A 20,709-nucleotide genomic window follows, 5' to 3' on the forward strand; every position below is an offset into this window, starting at 1 on the left:
ATACTTTCTTGGGCAACCAGCCGGGAGCTGCTGACAGCATCCTGACACATGCCTAGTGTTGTAGTCTTATAAAATATTTTTCCCCTACATTTGATGCAAATAACCATTAAAAATATACCAAAAATTAAGTTTTTGTGGTATCACTTGAGAATGAGAAAGGCGGGAACCTAGATTTTTCAAGACCTCTGTACAATTCTACATATTGAGCATGTGGTCGTGCCATTCATTCTGAGGCCATGGGTGTAGCAGACACAATGACAAACTGAAAACACCGCTAATCATTTAGTAAATGTGGTTTTAATGAGGACATTTCAGAGCTGACTCTGTTTCAAGTGTAATTGCCGCTAAATTAAAAAACTGAAGGCACATATTTGTGTATCCATGTAGCAAAATTTGACACCCTTGTGTATACTCCAGGGAAATTGGGTCTTCCACAGCCATAGCCCCAGCTAACGATTCCCATCAAGAACCACTTTCCATCACTTTTGCTTCGACATGATAGGGGTCCTCCAGAATCTCCCTTAAAAAAAGACATTGTTTTCAAAAGTCAACACAATCCTTTATGTTGATAGCATCAATTATCTACCAATGTGGATAAAAGCTGTCCCCAGGTGATTAGCGACAGGCAGGGCTCTGAAGAGTATGTGGCGGAGGCATGGGGAATGACCCAGGAGAGGAGACCAGTGATTTATGGGGATTGGCGCCATCCACAAGGCGGGAGTGGGTGGGGAGGAAGAGTCAAGCTAGTATGAGATAGAGGAAGGTGCACCAGATGTAGCCGAAGAAAAGGCTGTTCAGCCAATAGATGGGTCAGTAGACACACTATCTTCTCCCACCCACCCCTGTCTTCCAGAACCAGGAGACGTATGAATTGGGAAGAGCAGTGGCACCTTCCATGCAGGAGAAGTCTCAGGTTGCAGGAGAGCAACCTGTCAGGGGAGGGTATATAAGATCCAGTTGAGACCAGTGTCATTAGGTTTCCTAGCACAGACCTGAACTGGAATGCAGTCAAAAGTCAGTGGTAATATTGGGGGGGGGGGTGTTGAGGAATAGTAAGCAACGGTGGTGAGCAAGTATAAGTGGGGCAAGTATGTGAGAGAGCAAGGTACTTACTTTGCAGCTATCCCTTTTCCCAGACAGCATCCCAGCACACAGCATGCGGGCTGTAATAAGCCCATATGTTGAATGACACAGTGTTTGATCAACAATCTCTACCTCTGCTTTTTGCAAAACTGCTGAGGTTTCATCATCTGGAAAAGTTTAATAATTTAGGCAAGATGATCATTCTCTAGTACCTGATCTAGATAGCAATCCTTATAGCAACTATACTAAACCTGGCTCTTATCAAATCTAAGAAAACCAATACAGTAACGTCTTCATTTATATATCGTATGTTTAGAAAGTATACTGGAATGGGGTTCTCTTCCACAGAAAGGTGATGTTGGTTTCTGTCCTAGCTCTTATTGTTGTTACTGTTATTTATGAGTTTAGATGGATCAAATCAGTGCTTGATCTTTACAATGATCTTTACAATAATCCTGTGAGGTAAGTGAATATTACTGTCCTCATATTGCAGGTGGCCAACTGAGGCTGACAAAAAGGGCTCCCTTTTATGTTGGTGCCCTCATGATCCATCATTACCAGTAGAACCATTATAGAAAGCATGTCAGTGACAGGGGACGTGTGGCTCTCCAGATATTGTTGGACTACAACTCCCATAATCTCTGAGCCTTGCCCATGCTGGCTGGGACTGATGGGAGTTGGAGTCCAAGGGTTATAGGCTCCTCCTCATCCCTGGCATGGATGGCACAATGCTGATCGATCCTTCAGAAAGTTCTACCTTGTTTGCCAGAGTTCAGATGTTGCTTAAAATGAGCAAAACAAGTCACTTTTTATTTATTTTTTGCATGTATATCCCATTTTTTCTATCCAAGATGCTTGAGGTGGCTTATATGGTTCTTGCCCCTCCTCAATCCCCACAACAACCCTGTGGGTGTTGCTGTAGACACTGGCTGGCCCTGTGAGCTTCATGACTGAGTGTGGATTTGAACCCTGGTCCCCCAGGTCTGAGTCTGGCACTCTAACCAGGACACCACACGGACTCTCTTTGCTTCTGCTTTGTCACCTAATCCATTATCTGTTTCCAGAAAATAGGATTATGCATTGATGTTACAGATATAAATTTTGTGCTAAACATAAAAAAGTGAAACAAAAAAACCTCTCATTGCAATTCCCGGCATGTTGGCCAAAAGGAGCAGGAAGCTCACCTGTTTCTTGCTTTTGCCCCCATCCTGTTACCCAGCATTTCTCCCCAGTGTGAACTCTGTGTGTGATGGGAGGCAGGCAAATTGGCTGAATTAACCACCTCATTGTGTCCAGCCACGGTGTGCTTAATTGGAGCAGGGCAATGTCGTAGTCATAATTCCTGCTGTTGTAGTACTCGTGCACAATAATCCTCCTCACAGTAGAGACAAATTTGGCTTTTCCTTGAGTGCGCATTCCCATATGAGCTGTCCAGATTCTAGGATCAGATAACCTTAAGGAAAAGAGATTATCATGCAAGCATCAGTAACCAGACTTCTAGAACAAGGTATGAAAACTCTGGAGTACACACACACACACACACACACACACACACACACACACACACACACACCAATTGCGTACCATCCAACTGTCCATATTTTAACAGGACATTCCCAAAATCACAGAAGCCATCCGAGCTTCTGAATTCATCCCAGAATCAGTGGCGTGTGGTGACATTTTTTGTAGAACTGTTAGAGCATCACGTCTCCTTCCCTAAGCCAGACAGAAGCAGATGGGCTTTGGTAAGGAGGTGCCAGGGGGAAATTTAGAGGACTAGCCTAGTCCCCCTAGTCTATTGACCGCACACCGCTGCCCAGAATTTCCCAGGGATGAACTGGCAGTGGTGCCACACTGTTGTGTGAGTCAACTGACTCGGGCGAGGGCACAGCACCAAAAGATGTGTGCCTTTTGGTACCATGCCCTTGTGCCCGTTTTCTTCAGGGGAATGTTGGAGGGTGTGCAACTGAGGAATCTAAAACAAGAGTTGTGGGACTAAGGTGGGAGCGGGGAATTTTGTTCAGCCAAGGACCACACCTGCCTGAGCAAACTTGCAAGAGACATGTGCCAGGGGTAGTTGGGCCTGGAGCACAAAGTGGGCCCTGAGCAGGGATATGCCATGGACAGATGGAAATGGAAAAGCCAAGCACTAGGCAGCCTTGTGCACTGACCCTTCACATATGCCGAGGGAGGTCAGGCTATTTTTCAAGCTGCATATTGGAAATCTCATAATTGCGCTGCATGGTTGACTGTTACAAATTAACAGGAGAAGAAGGAGCGCATTGTGCTCCATGTCTATCCCATACATGCCACTACTTTGGAGTTATGAGAAAGGAGAAGCTATGGATGAAGGGATTTCTAATTACTCACCTGTTCCCTTGAAAACAATGGGCAGCGGAGAGAAGCCACTCCTTTGATATCACAGAGGCTCCACAGTAAGCAACTCCAGCAAAATGGAGGCTGACTTGCCACGGCCATTCACCTTCGTGGGCATCCATCCCCCCCACAATCCGGTGGGGCATGTTGCGGTATTTAGTGCTGCCACAGCCTTTGGAAGAAGGTTAACAGTTCAATATTTCCCTTGCGGTAGCAGCCATGGCGGAATCATGATTTTCCAATAATACAGTTAACTGGATGATCTGTTAACTAATCCTTTTGAACTTGAGCACTCTAAATATAACTAGTTCGTGTGCAAACTGAGGTCTGCCTTTTTGGAGTGCTAGGAAACACATGACAGTGGTCTTGATTCAAATGATCCCTTCTGGTGCAAATTAAGGGTTTATTTATGCACAGGAGGGTTTCTGACTTACGTTTTTGTTTTACACAAGGCCCTTGCATGGGGGCACACAACTTTTAAAAAACTCGCCCCAAGTTTCAAACACTGTGTACAATTGCCATTAGGAAAAAAGTTGGAAGTCCTCACTGTCTGTATAGGGACCGACACAATATCCTCTGGATTTGTTATGCAAACCTGTGGCTGGTGCAATGAGAGCCTAGTTACGGGATGGGAATCCATGTAGCACATCATTCATTGGACTTTATCACATTGTGGCAGATGGGGAATGACTGAGATAAGCGAAGTCCTGTTTCCTGCAGAAGAAGCTGCATGGCTTAGATAGGCGGAGACCCAGTGACACTTTGATTGCCTTACAGAGACCACTGGTAATTAATGTAAATGGTAGATGTCATTATCTCTGATTCTATACTGAGTTAAATCTTCATCTATTATTAGGGATTGAGGAGTTACAGATTAATTCATGCAGCTGTTAGTTAGGCCCAGGAATTTTCTGTGGTGGATCAAGCACCATAATCTATTTACATTCAGTTGGAAGAAGAGTTCCCATAGCTTCAGTTTGCTTCCTAGGTTTAGTCCCTGGCATCTCTAAATAAAAGCATCTGGAAGCAAAGGATGTGAAAGACCTCTGCCTCAGACCCTCGAAAGCCACTGGCAGTCAGAGTTGACTATCATGAGCTAAATGAGCCGTTTGACCTGGCATAAGGTATCTTTCAATATCTATGGACTTAAATATGCTAATGAATACCTATTGTGTTGTACAGAGCAGTGTGCATGGGCTGGGAGAAGCATGTGCAGCTTTGAAAATTAAAGCCAATAATTCACGTGAATCAGAAAGCTGCTTTTGTTTCTGTTTTTAAATGGAGATGTGACTTCCCCATTCAGATGTGAACATCCCAGCTGAGTGTTTCTTATGAGTCATTTTCCGATGCTCATGCACATCAGCTTTGACTAGAATTTCTGCCCACACTGTTGAAACCACCTGTGATCCTTTTCAGAATATTTGATAGCTAGTTAATCTGAATCAATGAAATAATGGCTTCGAGATTCTCTGCCTTATCTCTGCTCCCAGGCTAGGGCTAGTTTGCAAGGAGAGACTCGCTTGATTAGACTCTGGCTGGTGAAGGGACTGAACGCTGTCCAGGCCAACAGGATGGCACAACACTTGCCCCACCCCGGGGACTGGCAACCCACACTACACCCCTGTGCAAGGGACTTCCATGCATGCAATGGAACTTCCTCTCCCTCTCCTGTCCCATCCACCCCCACCCTCAAAATCTGAAACAGATTGGAGGTGGAGTGCAGCAGAGGACCTTTGAATGCAAAGGTCGTCTGTATTTGATGCACCATATTTGATGCACCATAATTCTGTAGCACAGCTTTCTACAACCTGGTGGTCTATAGTTATTTTGGACTATAATTCCCATCATCACCAACCATTAGCCATGCTGTAGACCAGGGATATCCAACAGGCCGATTGCGATCTACTGGTAGATCCCTGCAAAGTTTTGTTGGATCGTGGTCAATCTCTGGCTCCCTTTCCTTAGTGGCGGTAAAACTGACTCCTGCCCCACCCCCTTGCCCCACCCTCCATTGTAGTTTGATCCATAGCTGTCAACTTCCGGATTGGAAAATAAGGGATCAGCAGTGGCGCGGCACTGGAAGTCGCTTCTGCGCATGTTCAGACATGCGCAGAAGCGACTTCCAGTGCCGGCTCTGCCCAATTTCCAGTGTCCAGAAATGGGCAGAGCGGCACCGGAAATCGGTTCTGCGCATGTCCAGACATGCGCAGAAGCGACTTCCGGGGCCGGACTGCCCGTGTCCGCATGTCTGGGCAGCCTAGCACCGGCAGCACTCGGCAAGTGAGCTAGCAGCCAGCCGGGAGCCGGGACATTTACAGGGTATTTTACAATCCAGGGTTGCAGCGGGAAACGGATTTAAATTCGAGGGTTTCCCGCCAAAAACGGGAGGGCTGACAGCTATGGTTTGATCTCTGGAAGGGAAGACAGAGCTTTCTCAGTGCTGCTGTTTTCATCCATAGTGATCTTTATGTGAGTGACTTTACCCCTTTGTCCCTTGCCTTTAACCCCCGCAAAAATGGAAGTCACCCTCCTATAAGCTTTGTTTAACCCCTAAAAACAGGGCTTTCTCTTCTCTAAAGAGAACAGAACCCACCCCAAAAGGGGGGCAGATTATTGCCAGTTTTTAATCCTGAAAGTAGATCACAGTCTCTTGAGAGTTGGCCACCCTTGCTGTAGACTGATGGGATCTGTAGTCCTACAGCATCTGGAGGATGCTAGGGTAGGACGGGCTGTCCTAGTAAGCATATTTTAAAGGATTGCAGCCTTGATCAGACTTACTGCAATTGTTTTCGTCACTTCGATCGAGGCAGTCTACAATCCCGTCACATCTTGCATTCTGCTTCCTGAAGCAAATATTATTGCTGCACTTAAATGTATTGTTGGTACACGGAATGCCTGAAAAAGAACCAGTGAAAAAATACATGCTTCAGCAGTTTCTGTTTTATTCATTTTTTCATCCAAGAAATGACAACGATTCAGCACCGGCTCAGACATTGAAACTTTGGAACTGTAGTTTGTTAAGTGTGTTGAGAGTTGTTATGAGACCCCAATTCCCCTCACTGAGCGACAATTCTCAAAACGGTTTAATGGTCAATTCCTATTCTGCCTGAGCACACCTGCCTGAGCAAACTTCCAAGAGACATGTGCCAGGGATGGCTGGGCCTGGAGCATAGAGTGGGAACTCTGAGAATTGTAGCTCTGTGAGGGGAATTATCACAGATGCCAAATAGATGCCTATCAGAATCTCACTAGTGGGGCATTATTGATGCTCAATAGCCTTCTCCCCACACGTGTTCCCCAGAAACTGGTATGCAGAGGCCTACTGCCTTCAGCTGTGGAGGTAGAACATAGCTCTCATGGCTAGTAGACTTTGATAGCCTTATCATTCATAAATTTGTCCAATCCTTTTTTAAAAGCCATCCGTGCCAGTGGCCATTACTTCATTTTGTGGTAGTGAACTCTAGATTTTAATTGTGCTCTGTGAAGAAGGACTTGTTTTCGTCCGCCCTGAATCTTCCGACATTCAGTTTCACAAAAGGCTTGCATCCAGACGAGGTGCTACCAGCTCACTTTGACACCAGTACTTGGGGTTTTTTTTAAGTCAGAGACAAAAGGTTGTATCCAATGGTTGCATGAATGGAAAGCAACCCGTTCAACAGATCTCTCTCCTCTCCTGATTAGAAAAATCAGAGCTAAAAATAATGGTCTTGAATTAGTATCAAGCCCAAAATAAAGTGGATCACTACAATAACTAGAATGAGCAATTTGTGAGGTGAAAGTGTTGCACTTAACAACTTTAATGGGGTGAGACTCACTTTCAGTGCAGTGTCGTTCGTCTTGACCATCTTCACAGTCATTTATTCCATCACAGAAAAGGGAATGGTGCTGTGTTAGGAAGCTGGTGTTACAGTTTTCTTTGGAAACACCTAAAATGAGAAGAAAGGCAGCAAGTCACTAAGAAAGGTAACTTTAAAGAATGGCCATAATATTTTCAGGGCTCATCTGCAACCGATACTTAACCACAAAAGAGCTCATCACTTTCATCAAAGCAGTCATTGATCCCATCACAGCGCCGAGTTTGTTGAACACATAAACCTGTGTGGCATTCAAAAGATCCAAGTGGACAAGCTGAAGGCAAGAGGGGAAACAGTTAGGACCTCTAACTTTCAAAGTAATTTTGGCTCTTACACTTATACTGTGCTGAAGCCTACTCTCAACTATCTCAAAAGTTTTCTTTTCCTGCCATATTCTCAGGGCATTTGGGAAGGCTGCAGAGTGCAGAGCTCTGGTGAGATGATCTGTAGAGGGATTGGGCACCTCCAAAGTAAGGTAAGAGCAACACAAATTCTGCACTGCATTCATGAATATTTCATTAAATATTTCACTACCTAATATTTTTCAAATTTAATGCCTTTTCATATAATGATGGGAAATTGTAAAAAGAAAAAAAAAAGAAAAGAAAAGAAAAGCTGGAGAAATAAATGGCATAGCACCAGTTAATGACACACTTGGTTCTCCCAAAATGAAATGTGCTTCATAGGTGCTTTTGCATCACTCCTATTTATTACAAAGGGGCAGAAATGCTACTTGGCAGGTACTGCCTTTTAATAAAACTCAATGAAATATTATTTTGTGAGTTACTCATAAACCTGAGATAAAATTTTAAACTACCAATTTATCAGGAAAAGAAGATACTGGTCAAAGCTGGGACGTATAGTCTAAGAAAGATAGCATACAAGGATACTTCTCAATCTCATGCCATGCTCTACTAGGAAAGGTTAACTCAATAGCTGAGTTGCCAAATCATTTATAGGTGTAATCTATTTCAGCTTTCCCTAATCTGGTGATCTGCATATATTTTGGACTACAACTTCCATCAACCCCAGCCAGGTCAACTCTGTAGGTTGGGGATGATTGGAGTTGTGGTCCAAAACATCTGGAAGGCACCAGGTTTGGGAAGTCTGATCCATCTGTTACAGTTTCATATTTCAGCATACTTAGCAAGTCATGTTGCTTACCGTGCATTAGCAAGTCATGCTTTTTTAAAAAATTAATAGGAGTGGCTGCCATCTTATACTAATGTTTTTAAATCCATGTCACATCAAGCTTATATAGCCGAAATGTGGATAACTATTGGATAGAAAGTAGAAAAACGGGGGAGCACTTTGTTTTATGGCTACATAGTCCGCACGCAAAAACTCAGCATTATCCTGCATGCCAAAGATGGCATCCAGTATTTTTTTAGTAAAGATGCATTCAGGTGGTGTTCCAAAAGCTATAAAGGAAAGTTAAAATCAGTCTTACGTTGGCTGATATTGTAGCTTCCATATTCTACAAGCAGTGGCTGCTCTGAAATTTTGGAACTACATTGAAACTCAACGTTAACTGCAAAGCTTGCAACTCGGAATATTGATTGATGATCAATGTAATAACCGCAATACCTGTGGGATGAATGTATGTTAACTTGTGGGGCATGGAACATCTTTCACACTAAAAGACAAGAACAGTTGTAGTCGTAGTAGTATATTTGAATTTTTCAACGTTTTTAACAACTACATGCTAAAATCATCACAAAAGAGTAAGAGTCGGGTTCAACTCCAGCTAGCACAACTGGGCTTTCCCCATCCTCTCCTCCCTCTATGTGCACCCCAATGACTTCCCCCAAATCCACTGTGGAGGGTCAAGAGAACTGCCAGAACAGCACATAGAGGAAGGAGAGGAGAGGCTGTTCTGGCAGTGTAGCAAAAATGCTTGTGCTGATTGAGTATTAGGTACACTGAATTTCACCCAAAGGAAATTTGTACATGTGGAATTAATTGTTCTGCCCATTGCCTTTCCACTTTGCATCTGATAGCCCCTTTCAGTGCACATTGTGGCAATGACACAACTAAAATTGGCACCTGGAGGGTATCGTAACCCTTCCATGCTAATCAATCTATTTGTTCAGATGACGCTATTTTTTTACATGGTGAAACAAAGTGGTTCAAAGGTTGCTGCCTTCTCTGTAAAGCTTTCTTATGTGATCTCAGTATTTTAATATGAGGTTGCATGTTTGTTGTATGCTTAGGGTAGGGAATTTGCTCAGTGACAGAGGATGTGCTTTGCATTCAAACGGTTGCAGGTTAAATTTCTAATTGTCTCCACGGTTAATCCGGGCAGTAGATAATGGAAAGCATCTCTCTCCACACACCTGGCCTGGAATGTTGCTATCACTCAGAATAGACAGTACTGAGTCAATGGACAAATAGCATCATTAGGTATGTTTCCTATGTTCACAAGTTTCTGAGGTCAAATAATTTAGGGTGCTGCTATACATTTCTACACAGACACACACACTACCATGTTCTGTATTTGCCCCTATAAATATCTGGGCTTAATGTCAACTGGAATGGAGAATGATATCCTTCCAGCTTTTGCCTTTGGCCAACTCATCAGTGGCATGTGACCCTCAAAATGTCGCCCAGAAAGAAATATTTGTTACCCAGAAAGGTATTTGCTCTTATGAATATCTGGGCCAGTAGCAGGCATTGTGGCAGGGCGTCATCATTTATGTTACCTTATGGCAGTAGAGTAGCTACAACTTACTGAAGGCAAGGGAGAGTAGGAGGGGCAAGGTGTTGGGGAGGTCCAAGCTGAGCAAACACATCAGCTAAGTCAATACAGAGCTCCTGCTGGTGTATTTGCTCAGCACCAACCTCTCCACCATTTAATTCTCCCACTCTCCCTCCCAGTAAGCAGCAGAGACTCCACTGCTGGGAAGTCAGGTAAGCACTGTTGTCTCACTACACCATTAGCTACTGCCTTCCAGCTACTGGAAAGCCTTCCCCCTTCTACAACTGATACAAGCCAGACAGGATACTTCTTATCCAAATGATGCTGAAGAATGAACATGAAGCAAATGTCAACAGTTTGTATCTTGCCGTGCGCATTAAAATAAAGGCCATCAGGACGATGTAATTATCACATGACTACTTGCTATGACAACTTCCTCAATCTGCTGCCTACCTCCTCGAGAATATATAGCCTATATTCATATACTTACATGTGTTCGTTAATTTTCCACCATCCGTGCTCACAGCCTTTAATGCTTTTTTCACTGATAGTATAATTATGAAATTTCAGCGCTATGCCAAGATTTTTCAGGGGAGTCTGTTTTAAGGAAATAAGGGATACATTTTTTAAAATATGTTTAACAACTGTGGACAATTCAGCTTGATACTACTGCTGCTGCTGCTCTTATAATATACATGCAAGGATTTCAAGTGTTCCAGAGCTTATCAAGATTCATGCAGATACCAGTAACAATATAAGGATGGAAACACATCTGATGAGAGCCACATTCTGCAGTAGGTTAAATGTGTGTTAACATTTGCTACCTTGACAAAAATCACCTGGCTATTACTGCAGTATGCTTTGGGTGGAAGCTCTAACAAACTAGGCACAGAATGTCTACTAAGGAATTTTCTCCCTCGATATGTATGATTGGCTCCCAACTTGGATGGCTTTAAAATAAAATTTTAAAAGTTCATGGAGGATAATGTTCTACCTCCATCAGGGGCACCATCTCCTGGGGACTGAGCCCTTCAAAACACCTCCCAATGAGGCCGAACACAGAGCCAAGCATGGTGCAGCCTCAATGCTCTGGCTCCTCCTCCTGCTGCCATGGACGGGAAGGAGTTTGGAAGCAACTCCAGGCTGGTGGTGACAGCAGGAGCAGGAGAAGCCACGGCCATTGAAGCTGTGCTGCTAATGTGTGGCTGCTGTGCTCGGCTTCACCCTGGCTCCTCTGACGTCATGACACCACACGTACAATGTCAGGATGTCATGCATGGTGGCGTCACACACTGTGCCACCATTCTCACTCAGAAACTGGCATGTGTGGCCTCCACTGTTGGCTTGTAGGTTTCCTGTATACACTTGGTTGGCCACTGTGAGAACAGGATGATGTACTGGATGGGCCACTATCCTGATCCAGCAGGAGCCTACTTATGATCTTATGCCTATCTCTCCCCACTGAGTAGCCATATCAAAGTCTGATACAGCTGTGAATAAGGACTTCCAGATCTGAGCACTGACACCCAAGTTGAAGCACTAGCATGCTGCTGGTTCAAAACTGACCACAGGGTCCGCATCACAGCAGTAGCACTTTTTGTTTTCCCTGTGCCAGGCTACAGGGAGCAACAGTGCTTGCCACAACTCAGGTGCCAGCTCATCAGAGCCTTGGGAAAGAGGTCAGGCTGGCAGTGGCTAAGAGGAAGTGCAGCTTTCCATCCCCTCACAAGGGAACCTTTCATCTCCCACTACAGCTACTTGACCCACAAAGAGAGAGCAAGAGAGAGGGAGAAAGATCCAAGCTTTGTGCTGAGATCAAAGGGCTCAGAATCTTGCAACTTCATCTCACCAAAGAGAGACTGTCAGACAGAGAGCCCTGTTTCCAACTGACACGAAACACACCAAAGGGCAGCTGCGAAACTCCTGCACAACGGGATTTCAAAATTACCTGGAAACTCCACGTACAAATGCATTTCGGAGGGTAGTAACTTGGGTAATAAGGACTTGTGATTCTCCCTTCAAACCGAGGACTTCCCAATGCCAGTATAGCTTTGCCGCATTCTGAGAAAAGAAAGATGCATTTTCATATTATTGCACAATCTGGAAGCCAAGAATCAGCCAGAAGAAGAAGAACCATTCCTTCCAGTATGTCTGTCTTCTTTTTATGCAATACTTTGTTTTAGGATTTCTGCCCTGCCTTTTTAAATATGTTTCAGGGCGGTGGACAATGAAAACAAGGCAAAACATAGTAAACAGCTCAGACACAAAACAAGGTGCATAAAAATTAACCAGAGCAAGTAATATCAGCTTTTCCATCATATTGAGGACTACTTGAGGACATGATGGAGACATAGGTCTTTTTTGCTACCATCGTCACTTCGTGGTGCATGTGGTTGTGCTTTCTAACCACTATGTGGTTGGCTTCACACCAGAAATTGCATCACTTTTGCTCTGGCTATCATCCGCCTGCTTCATTGCTTGTAGTTCTGGGGAAAACCAAGGAACACAGCAAGCTTTGCAGTGTCAGACGGGGCACTCTGTGGATCTTGTCTTAATTGTCCTCCCCATCTCAGTATTCCACAGTGAAGTTAGGTCCTCAAAAGAATAATCAGATATGGCTGCTGGAAAATCCCCCAGATCAGATTCTGTAACTCTCTGAGACCATCTGAATTGCCCCCACCCCACCCCACCCCTATGGGGGTATACTGATGCTGCAAGCCCAAATTTTACTAGTGATCTAACCATGACAAAAAGGTCAGTTCCATCCCTCCAACATCTACTCCAGCACTTGCCCTGAAGTGAAGACTAAGTCTAGTGCATGCCCTGCCTTGTGTGTTGTTCTGCCCCCTGATTGTCATGGAGGCTATGAAGTCCCAAGCAGAACTAAAGATAGCAGCCTTGACATGAATATTGAAGCAAAATAGAAAAAAATTCCTTCAGTAGCACCTTAAAGACCAACTAAGTTTTTATTTTGGTATGAGCTTTCTTGTGCATGCACACTTCTTCATATCTGAAGAAGTGTGCATGCACACGAAAGCTCATACCAAAATAAAGACTGAGTTGGTCTTTAAGGTGCTACTGAAGGAATTTTTTTCTATTTTGCTTCGACTCAGACCAACACGGCTACCTACCTGTAACTATGAATATTGAAGTCATGCAGAACTATAATCATGGAGACCACCTCCAACAGCTTGGTGGTCATTGGTCAATGTATGAAAATTAAATATAAATACAATCAAACCTCGGTTGTCAAACGTAATCCACTCCAGAAGCCCTTTCGGCTTCCAAAATATTCTGCAACCAAGGTGCAGGTTGCCTAGTCTGTCCCACTGACCCAACAACTGTCCCTATTGGAAAAGATGTGACAGATAAAGATAAAAGGGTGAAATGGACCACAAGGACCCATAATGGGGAAGCATGTCAACAAGAAAAATATATACTTGATTCCAGTGACATAATGACCTTTGTTATTTTGAAATGCCCCTAATCGTTTGGGAAGGACCATCACTCAGAGCCCCTGCTTCACATGCAGAAGATCCCAGATTCAGTTTGTGGTAGGACTAGGAAGGTCCCGTGTCTGAAAACCTGGAGAGCCACTGTCAGTCCGTGAAGACAATACTGAACTAGATGAATCAGAGGTTTCACTTCATTCAAGGCAGCCTCCTAGTTACGGTGAAACTAACAATCTCATGTCATATGTGTATTTGACAACTACTCCATCTACTGGCATAATGGAGTAAAAGGGATACTGGTTATTTCCATAATGAAAATGCAACTGATGTTTCACGTTTTTGATGGTAGGGGGGGAAACTTAACTAATGATGAGTCTACAGCCGGAGTTTCCGCATTTAACAAATGAGAACACTTACTTTCTTGTGGGATCACTTCAAAGTATCCATGAAATTCCTTCACTTTCTTCACTTGCGTGGACTTCAGAGTAACCAGCATCAAATTATTTGTAGAAACGAAAGACAGGAATGAATTGGTTGGTTCACAAATTCTGAAACAAATTGATTTTTCTTCATTGTGTAGAAAGTATGGGGATTACAATGCATCATAAGCCTCGTTACTAGATTTGGCCCTTTGCTTAGCCAATAGTTTAAGGAAGCCACAGTAACTGTGATAGTAAACACGTTAGACTTTGATACTGTTGACACAGCAGATCCTATAGGTGTGTTCAATCAGGTTCAATCTGCTTCAATCAGCTATTGCAATTCGATAACATGGACAAGATGTTTGCCAATCACATGCCTTTTGGACCCCTGCCCCAATCTATCCTGCCCTTCTCTCCAGATGACTCCCAGGTGGACTGATAACATTGAGGTAGGATTATTGCAACACACTCTTTTGTGGGTCTTCCCATAAAGTTTGGTCTGCAAGCTGCTGTTAGGAGCAACATACTGCTAGCAAGCAATACCTTGCTAAGGAATCCACAGTGGCTGCCAACAGACAAGTTTAATATACACATGTTGTTGTTGTTTTAATAAACTTATTTTCTGCTTGCAGAAACCAAAGAAATTGTACTGAAAAGGCATACCTACCGATACAGTATCTTACTTTTGATTGGCATCAGGGAGTCATAAATGGTCAACGAATCAGTGATGCAATTGTCTGCTTCAATCTGAATGGATGCTATGGAGAGGCGGATTAAGTAGCCGACCAATGCAATCAGTTTGAAATAGCAGATCATCCTCCCAGATGTTGTTGAAATGTCCAATGGAAAGTGCTGGTGCAGCCGGTCTGCATGCAGATCATATATGCAACTTGAACCTACAGTAAATGGTGATTAGTGTCATAGAGATTACAATGCTTGATAAAAGACAATGCTTGAGCCTTACGGAGAGGCAAGATCATATTTTTCACATGTCACTGATGAAATATCAATTGATCCTACAGACATTTACAACCAGATTTGCCCATTTGATTTTGGATTCAAACTCCCCAAAATGTATTTATGTATAGTGGTACCTTGGTTTTCAAACTCAATCCATTCTGGAAGTCTGTTCAACTTCCAAAATGTTCAAAAACCAAGGTGCGGCTTTTGAATGGCTGATTGGCCCCGGAAACAATGCCAACAGCCGAAACGGACATTCGCTTCCAAAAAATGTTCACAAAACCGGAACACTTACATCCGGGTTTGCAGCATTTGGGAGCCGATTTGTTCGTTAACTAGGCAGTTCGGGAACCAAGGTACCACTGTATTAAAAACAACAACAACATGAACTGGATTTAAATGCTGCTCAATCTAAGCAGTTTGCAAAAAACAATACATCATACAGATTAAAAATGCCAATAAAAGCAGATGTTAAAACCAAGTTTCATGTGATTTCAGAGAGATCTCGCCAGACATTGGTGGCAGAGGTTGCAGGGCAGGTGGGGTGGGGGGTCCACAGGGATGCCCCCTATGGGAATTCAGTCACCTGAGGCAGTGGCTTCACCCAACCTAATGGTGCTGCAGCCACTTTTTTAAAAATGGACTTTTGAAAAGCGACAGGAAAAAATGAGCGGAAAAGTGTGAGATAATAATTGCTTGATGTGACATCATATAATCTCCTCACCAAGAACCACCCAACACATTTTGCTCCCTGAGGCAAAGGATAAGATATTCCCTATCTTCCCATTCCCAAAAGTTAACCAGGTTGGCAGCTGCCTCTTACTTCAGCCAGGAGATGCATTGGAGGGGAAGACACCAAAGGAGCTCTCTCTCTCTCTCTCCTCTCCTCTCCTCTCTCTCTCTCTCTCTCTCTCTGTGTGTGTGTGTGTGTGTGTGAGAGAGAGAGAGAGAGAGAGAGAGAGAGAGAGAGAGAGAGAGAGAGAGAAAGGAAGGAAGGAAGGAAGGAAGGAAGGAAGGAAGGAAAGAAAGAAAGAAAGAAAGAAAGAAAGAAAGAAAGAAAGAAAGAAAGAAAGAAAGAAAGAAAGAGAGTATTAGACAGGACCAGACCAAGAAATTTTATCACCTAAGGATCCTGCCACCCAAGGCACTTGCTTCACCTTGCCTCACAGATGGGCCAGCTGTGCTCCCCACAAACCAGAACAAGCACTCAGTAAAGAAATGGCATTTCCACAAAGTTGTGCAAACATTCAGAATGAATATTCAGTAAACAGGTCAATTGGAAACAATGAGACAGGAGGAGAGGGAAAGACAGAAAGAGAGATGTGTGGTGTGAATGTATGTGTGGGAGAGCAGGTGAGTAGAGGAATAAAAGCCATTTTCAGATTGAAAGAAGCAGACCTAGAAGCAGTCGCTAGCAGGAATGGCCAAATATATTGATTTTAGTTTCTCATTTTTTCCAGTCTTAAGTTTAATTCTCAATATTTCTGCATCAATTTACTTTTTTTAAAAAAAACCACCTCTCATTAAAATGTTGCAGCATTTTAGTGCAGAGCTCTCCCTTTTTGCAAACAACTGTCCTGATATAATGCATATTATATATATTCTCATGAATATGCATTTTTATCTATACTTCCTCCTAATAAACACATTTCTGTACACATTATTTGCATGAAGAACCACATCAAAGATCTCTTGGGAGAGCTGATGTGAGGGTTGCATTTCTGCTGTCTAGTATCAGTGTACACACCATAGCTGCCAAGTTATCCCTTTTTTACAGGGATTTTCCCTTATGCTGAATAGGCTTCCTCGCGAGAAAAGGGAAAACTTGGCAGCTATGGTACACACTGATTGTTCCCACTCATTCTCTACAGTTGAAAACAATTTTAAAAAAAAACAAAAAAGACCCTCCTCTAAAGAAAGCCCAACCCCTGGTAGTGTCTCCTTCTGAAACTCATTATCTCCCAGAGAAATAGGGAGCATTTCGCAATACTGACCTGCCTCCCAGGTTGTTGTAAGAATTACATCTTTGAGCACTCAAAGGCATGGTCTAAATGCTAAATTACCCAGCAGATCCCATGTTTAGCCCTGTACGAAGCTTACATTGTAGAAGGTGATACAGATAGAGGCAGGATTCAATTTTCACTACATAATATACATTTCCCATTTTGAAATGTGTTAAATGGGAAAATGTGTTTTTAAAAAACTCAGTCATGTACCTGTTCCTGTTGTTGAAGAGTAATCAGATCGAAGCCCAACTGCATTGGAGGAGAAAATACAAATGATTCTGCACATATTTAAACAAACGGACCAGCAGGCAACATATGAATGTAATACAGTATGATCACAACCTATGTGCATTTAACATGTGTGATTTCAACATGAAGTGGCTGAAGTCTGGCCAGTAGAAATCATACAAATGACATGCATGGAATGTAGGGTTGCCAGACTCAATAGTGAACAGGACTTCTGTGCCTTAAATTGCCCTGCTCTCTTTTGAGTCTGGCAACCCATAATGGGACACAGACAGCTTAAATGCTCTTTCTGTGCAGGGTTTTCTCAGTGCAGAAAGAATCATAGAAGCATAGTTGGAAGGGATCAGAAGGATCATCTAGTCCAAACTCCTGCAATACAGGAATCTTTCACCCAATGTGGGGCTTGAACCCACAACCCTGAGGTTTAGAGTCCGATGCTCTACTGACTGAACTATTCCTCGGAGCATTTAAGCTCTCAGACTTGCTGGGCTCTGGGATGCACTTGTGATATCATGCTGGAGCTTGAACAGTCCCACAAGATATCATGAGAGCATCCCAGAGCCTGGTAAAAGCTCTCTGCCTTGCTTGGGGAACAGGCAAGGCCCACATGGTGTACAACTCTGGAAAGGTAAGGATGCTCACACTGGGTAGCTCCAAAGGGCTGGTTGAAGTATACACATTTTTGCATATAAGTGCCATCTCCAGAATGTAACCACCACACAATATGAGATTGCACTGCACTGCAGTGTTAATTCGGAACGTGAGACTAGGGACCCATTGATATGACAATAATTTGTGTGAATTTGTGAAGCCGTCATGAAAGGATGTTTTCCAGGATTTTATTCAGACGAAAAGACTTAACATGCATTGCAACGAACTTGGCAGGGAGGGGGATCATAGCTGCCAAGTTATCCCTTTTTTTAAGGGATTTTCCCTTATGCTGAATAGGCTTCCTCGCGAGAAAAGGGAAAACTTGGCAGCTATGAGAGGGATATGGGATCCTGCCAGCTGGTTTCACTCTGGAACTCCACATAGGGTTGGCCAAAAACATTTCTTATTGCTTAAAGCACCCACCCACCCCACACCGTAAGGTAAGATAATAGTCCCAAGGCCAACCACCTGAGCTTGAAAATCCCAGGAGTGCCTCTCGCTTCTCCCTGGTGGTAAAAGCAATACATTAATTCTCCACTCTGTTGAGTGGAGGATTCCAGCCTGTGGGGTTCAGGGTAAGGTTACCAGATTTTTTCAATGAATCCGTGGACACTTTTCAACTTCAGTTGAAGGGGATGGATTTTGTCAGGGGACTGATTTGTAAATCCAGGGACTGTCCCCTGGGGAATGGGGACGTCTGGTAACCTTACTTCAGGGTGTTTCTTCACAAGCTCCTTCCCCTTAGCAGAGCCACTTGTGAAGCAGCACCCTGCAGGTGGGAACCCCCATGCTCTTGGTTTAAGTGGGTGGAGGTGCAATATCTCTTTCCCGAGTGCTTCTCCTGGCCATATGTTTAATGAGGGTATTTAAAATTATTTGGGCCTGAATCCAGGGCAGGACAAGTTTCCCTGGATTGGCTTGATCCTGGAGGCCCAAATTAGGCCAGGCAGGGGCACTGTGCACAACCCTATCAAAAACTAGCTGTCTGAAGTAGACACCTCACTCTACTTAATGTAGGGCTAGCTCTGACACCATATATATCAAAGCAGACACATGACCACATTCCTCCTTGAATGAATTCTATAGAAAAGTCATTAGGAGGGAGAACATTCCAATGACACATGTCATTAACTGATGATAAACACAAAGGGACACAAATCCAATTAAATTAAAAATTGGATTAGCACCATTAGGCCCAGTTCAGATCCCCACATAGCAATTCTGCTTTTCCAGTTCCAGGAGGTGATTATTTCAGAGGCAAAAGTTATGGATTCTAGGTTTTTTTTTAGTACAGCAAGCTATTAATTGTGTCAGAAGGTTCACTTTCTTCAGAGGAAAAATAGCAACTGCCAAGGAATACCAACCGCTAAGCACAATGGAGTCCATATCGACAGCAAGGCCTTGAAGACTCCCTACTGAGGTTCGATTGATGATGCTTGTCTGAATCGAGTCCTTTAAAATAGCAGCTACACAATCTTCACAAAACACTTGGCCTTTAGCCTGTGGCACCACAAACACAATCCAGAAATGGACAAGAAGACCCCCATTGTTGTTGTTACTGAAATCAAATGAAAAAGGAAATTACAGCATGGCGTTTCTGAGACTCAGGTGCTTGAAAATCTATAGCTTCTCTCATCATTGTTGTTGTTTGGTTTTTTTTTAATGTACGAACATTTTTAAAATGTAAGACACTTTATGGGACATGGGAGTGCTGTTTGGATTTGGTCACATATGATGAGGCTTTTGGTTTGCAACAAGAGACAGTACACGGATAGTAAATGCTGCAACTCGACATTATTTCTCGCTAAGACCCCCAGCCACAAATAAAATGGAAAATATGTCCCACCTGACATCTGAGACAATGGATTGCTTATAGAATTTGGAGAAAGCAGATTTGGTATATACCAAGTTCATCTGAAAGAGAAGATGCACAGAATGGTTGGGCAATCCCACACAGACTAAATTAAAATTAATCTTGCTGAGGGCACTTCCAGATCTCTGGCCTATTGAGTGTTCATCCTGATTTCTTTGCAGGGCAATTAGACAATGCTGACTGTTTAATGAGCATTCATTCTGATTTCTTTGTGGGGAGGTTAGACAATGTTGTGTCAAGGAGGGGTTACCCCCGCAGTTTTTGGTACACATCCCCCCCATTCCTTTTCTTATCACAAAGAGTTGATCTTTTGGGGAAGGAAATAGGTTATGCAAGACCTTTGAATAAACTTTAGTTGTGCAACCTGAATTTGTCTGTATGTGATTGAATCCTGCCCCAAAATAGTGACAGTCTGGAAGCACCCTGAGAATTGCCTGATATGCAGTACAGCAGATTCAGCAGCCCTGTTGATTTATAACAAGCATATCATTCTCAGCTTTGAAGGAGGCAGTACTGGAGATTTATGGTACCTTTTATGATATGTTATTTAAGTTGTTGACTGTATTATTCATATTAATGCCAATATAGACTTCTGAGCAACTTTATACACAAAAACCCCACCCAGTTATGTAAACATTAAAATATAAGCATCCATATTTAAACTATGCAATAAGTCAATCTCATTAAAAATTAAAATAGGCACATCTATAAAATATGCAGTAAAACAATTCTATCAAGACAGCACCATGATTGTGGTAAATCAGAAGACTCAGATTGAGAGATTGAGGGAATGCCTATGTAAACAGGTGCATCTTCAATGTAAAGCATAAGTAATCCTTGGGAAGTGGTGCTTCCCTGGAAATCATGTTTTTCTTCCAGCTCTTGGCTGGTTTTCCAGTGCACAGTAAATAAATAACAGAGACAGTGAGTTAAGAGAAAGGGGAAATTCAATGAAGACCAGCAAACAGTGCTGAAAGTTTGGTCAGTTAGTTTTGAGCCATCCAGTCCACCAACACCCATTAATTTTGGGGATGTGGCTGTACAAGTTGCATGGGACCTTCTGGATAGTGACTGTGCAGCATAACTTA

The 20,709-nt window shown here is 43.2% G+C and overlaps 1 protein-coding gene across 1 annotated transcript; it reads right to left on the reverse strand.

Annotated features, from left to right (window-relative positions):
• Window positions 1-300: 300 nt before the first annotated feature.
• Window positions 301-19,674, reverse strand: TMPRSS7 (transmembrane serine protease 7). Its single transcript, XM_035115483.2, has 15 exons — window positions 19,595-19,674; window positions 19,113-19,306; window positions 17,062-17,100; window positions 14,553-14,781; window positions 13,881-14,011; window positions 11,960-12,072; window positions 10,502-10,608; window positions 8,764-8,900; window positions 7,480-7,587; window positions 7,275-7,385; window positions 6,238-6,354; window positions 3,454-3,631; window positions 2,268-2,536; window positions 1,114-1,250; window positions 301-520 (listed from the first exon to the last, which is right to left on the reverse strand). The coding sequence occupies exons 1-15, from the start codon at window positions 19,660-19,662 to the stop codon at window positions 350-352; spliced, it is 2,109 nt and encodes a 702-aa protein (XP_034971374.2). The 5' UTR covers window positions 19,663-19,674; the 3' UTR covers window positions 301-349.
• Window positions 19,675-20,709: the final 1,035 nt, after the last annotated feature.

This window comes from Zootoca vivipara, chromosome 4, assembly GCF_965207765.1.
Source record: "Zootoca vivipara chromosome 4, rZooViv2.hap1.1, whole genome shotgun sequence".
Classification (NCBI taxonomy): domain Eukaryota; kingdom Metazoa; phylum Chordata; class Lepidosauria; order Squamata; family Lacertidae; genus Zootoca; species Zootoca vivipara.

Coding starts and splice junctions, on each gene's coding strand:
- TMPRSS7 (XM_035115483.2), bottom strand. CDS start 19,662: ATGAACTTGGTATATACCAAATCTGCTTTCTCCAAATTCTATAAGCAA. Junction 14,782..17,061: donor CTCTTCAACAACAGGAACAG/GTACATGACTGA, acceptor CATTTACTGTAG/GTTCAAGTTGCATATATGAT. Junction 521..1,113: donor GGAAAAGGGATAGCTGCAAA/GTAAGTACCTTG, acceptor TCTTTTTTTAAG/GGAGATTCTGGAGGACCCCT.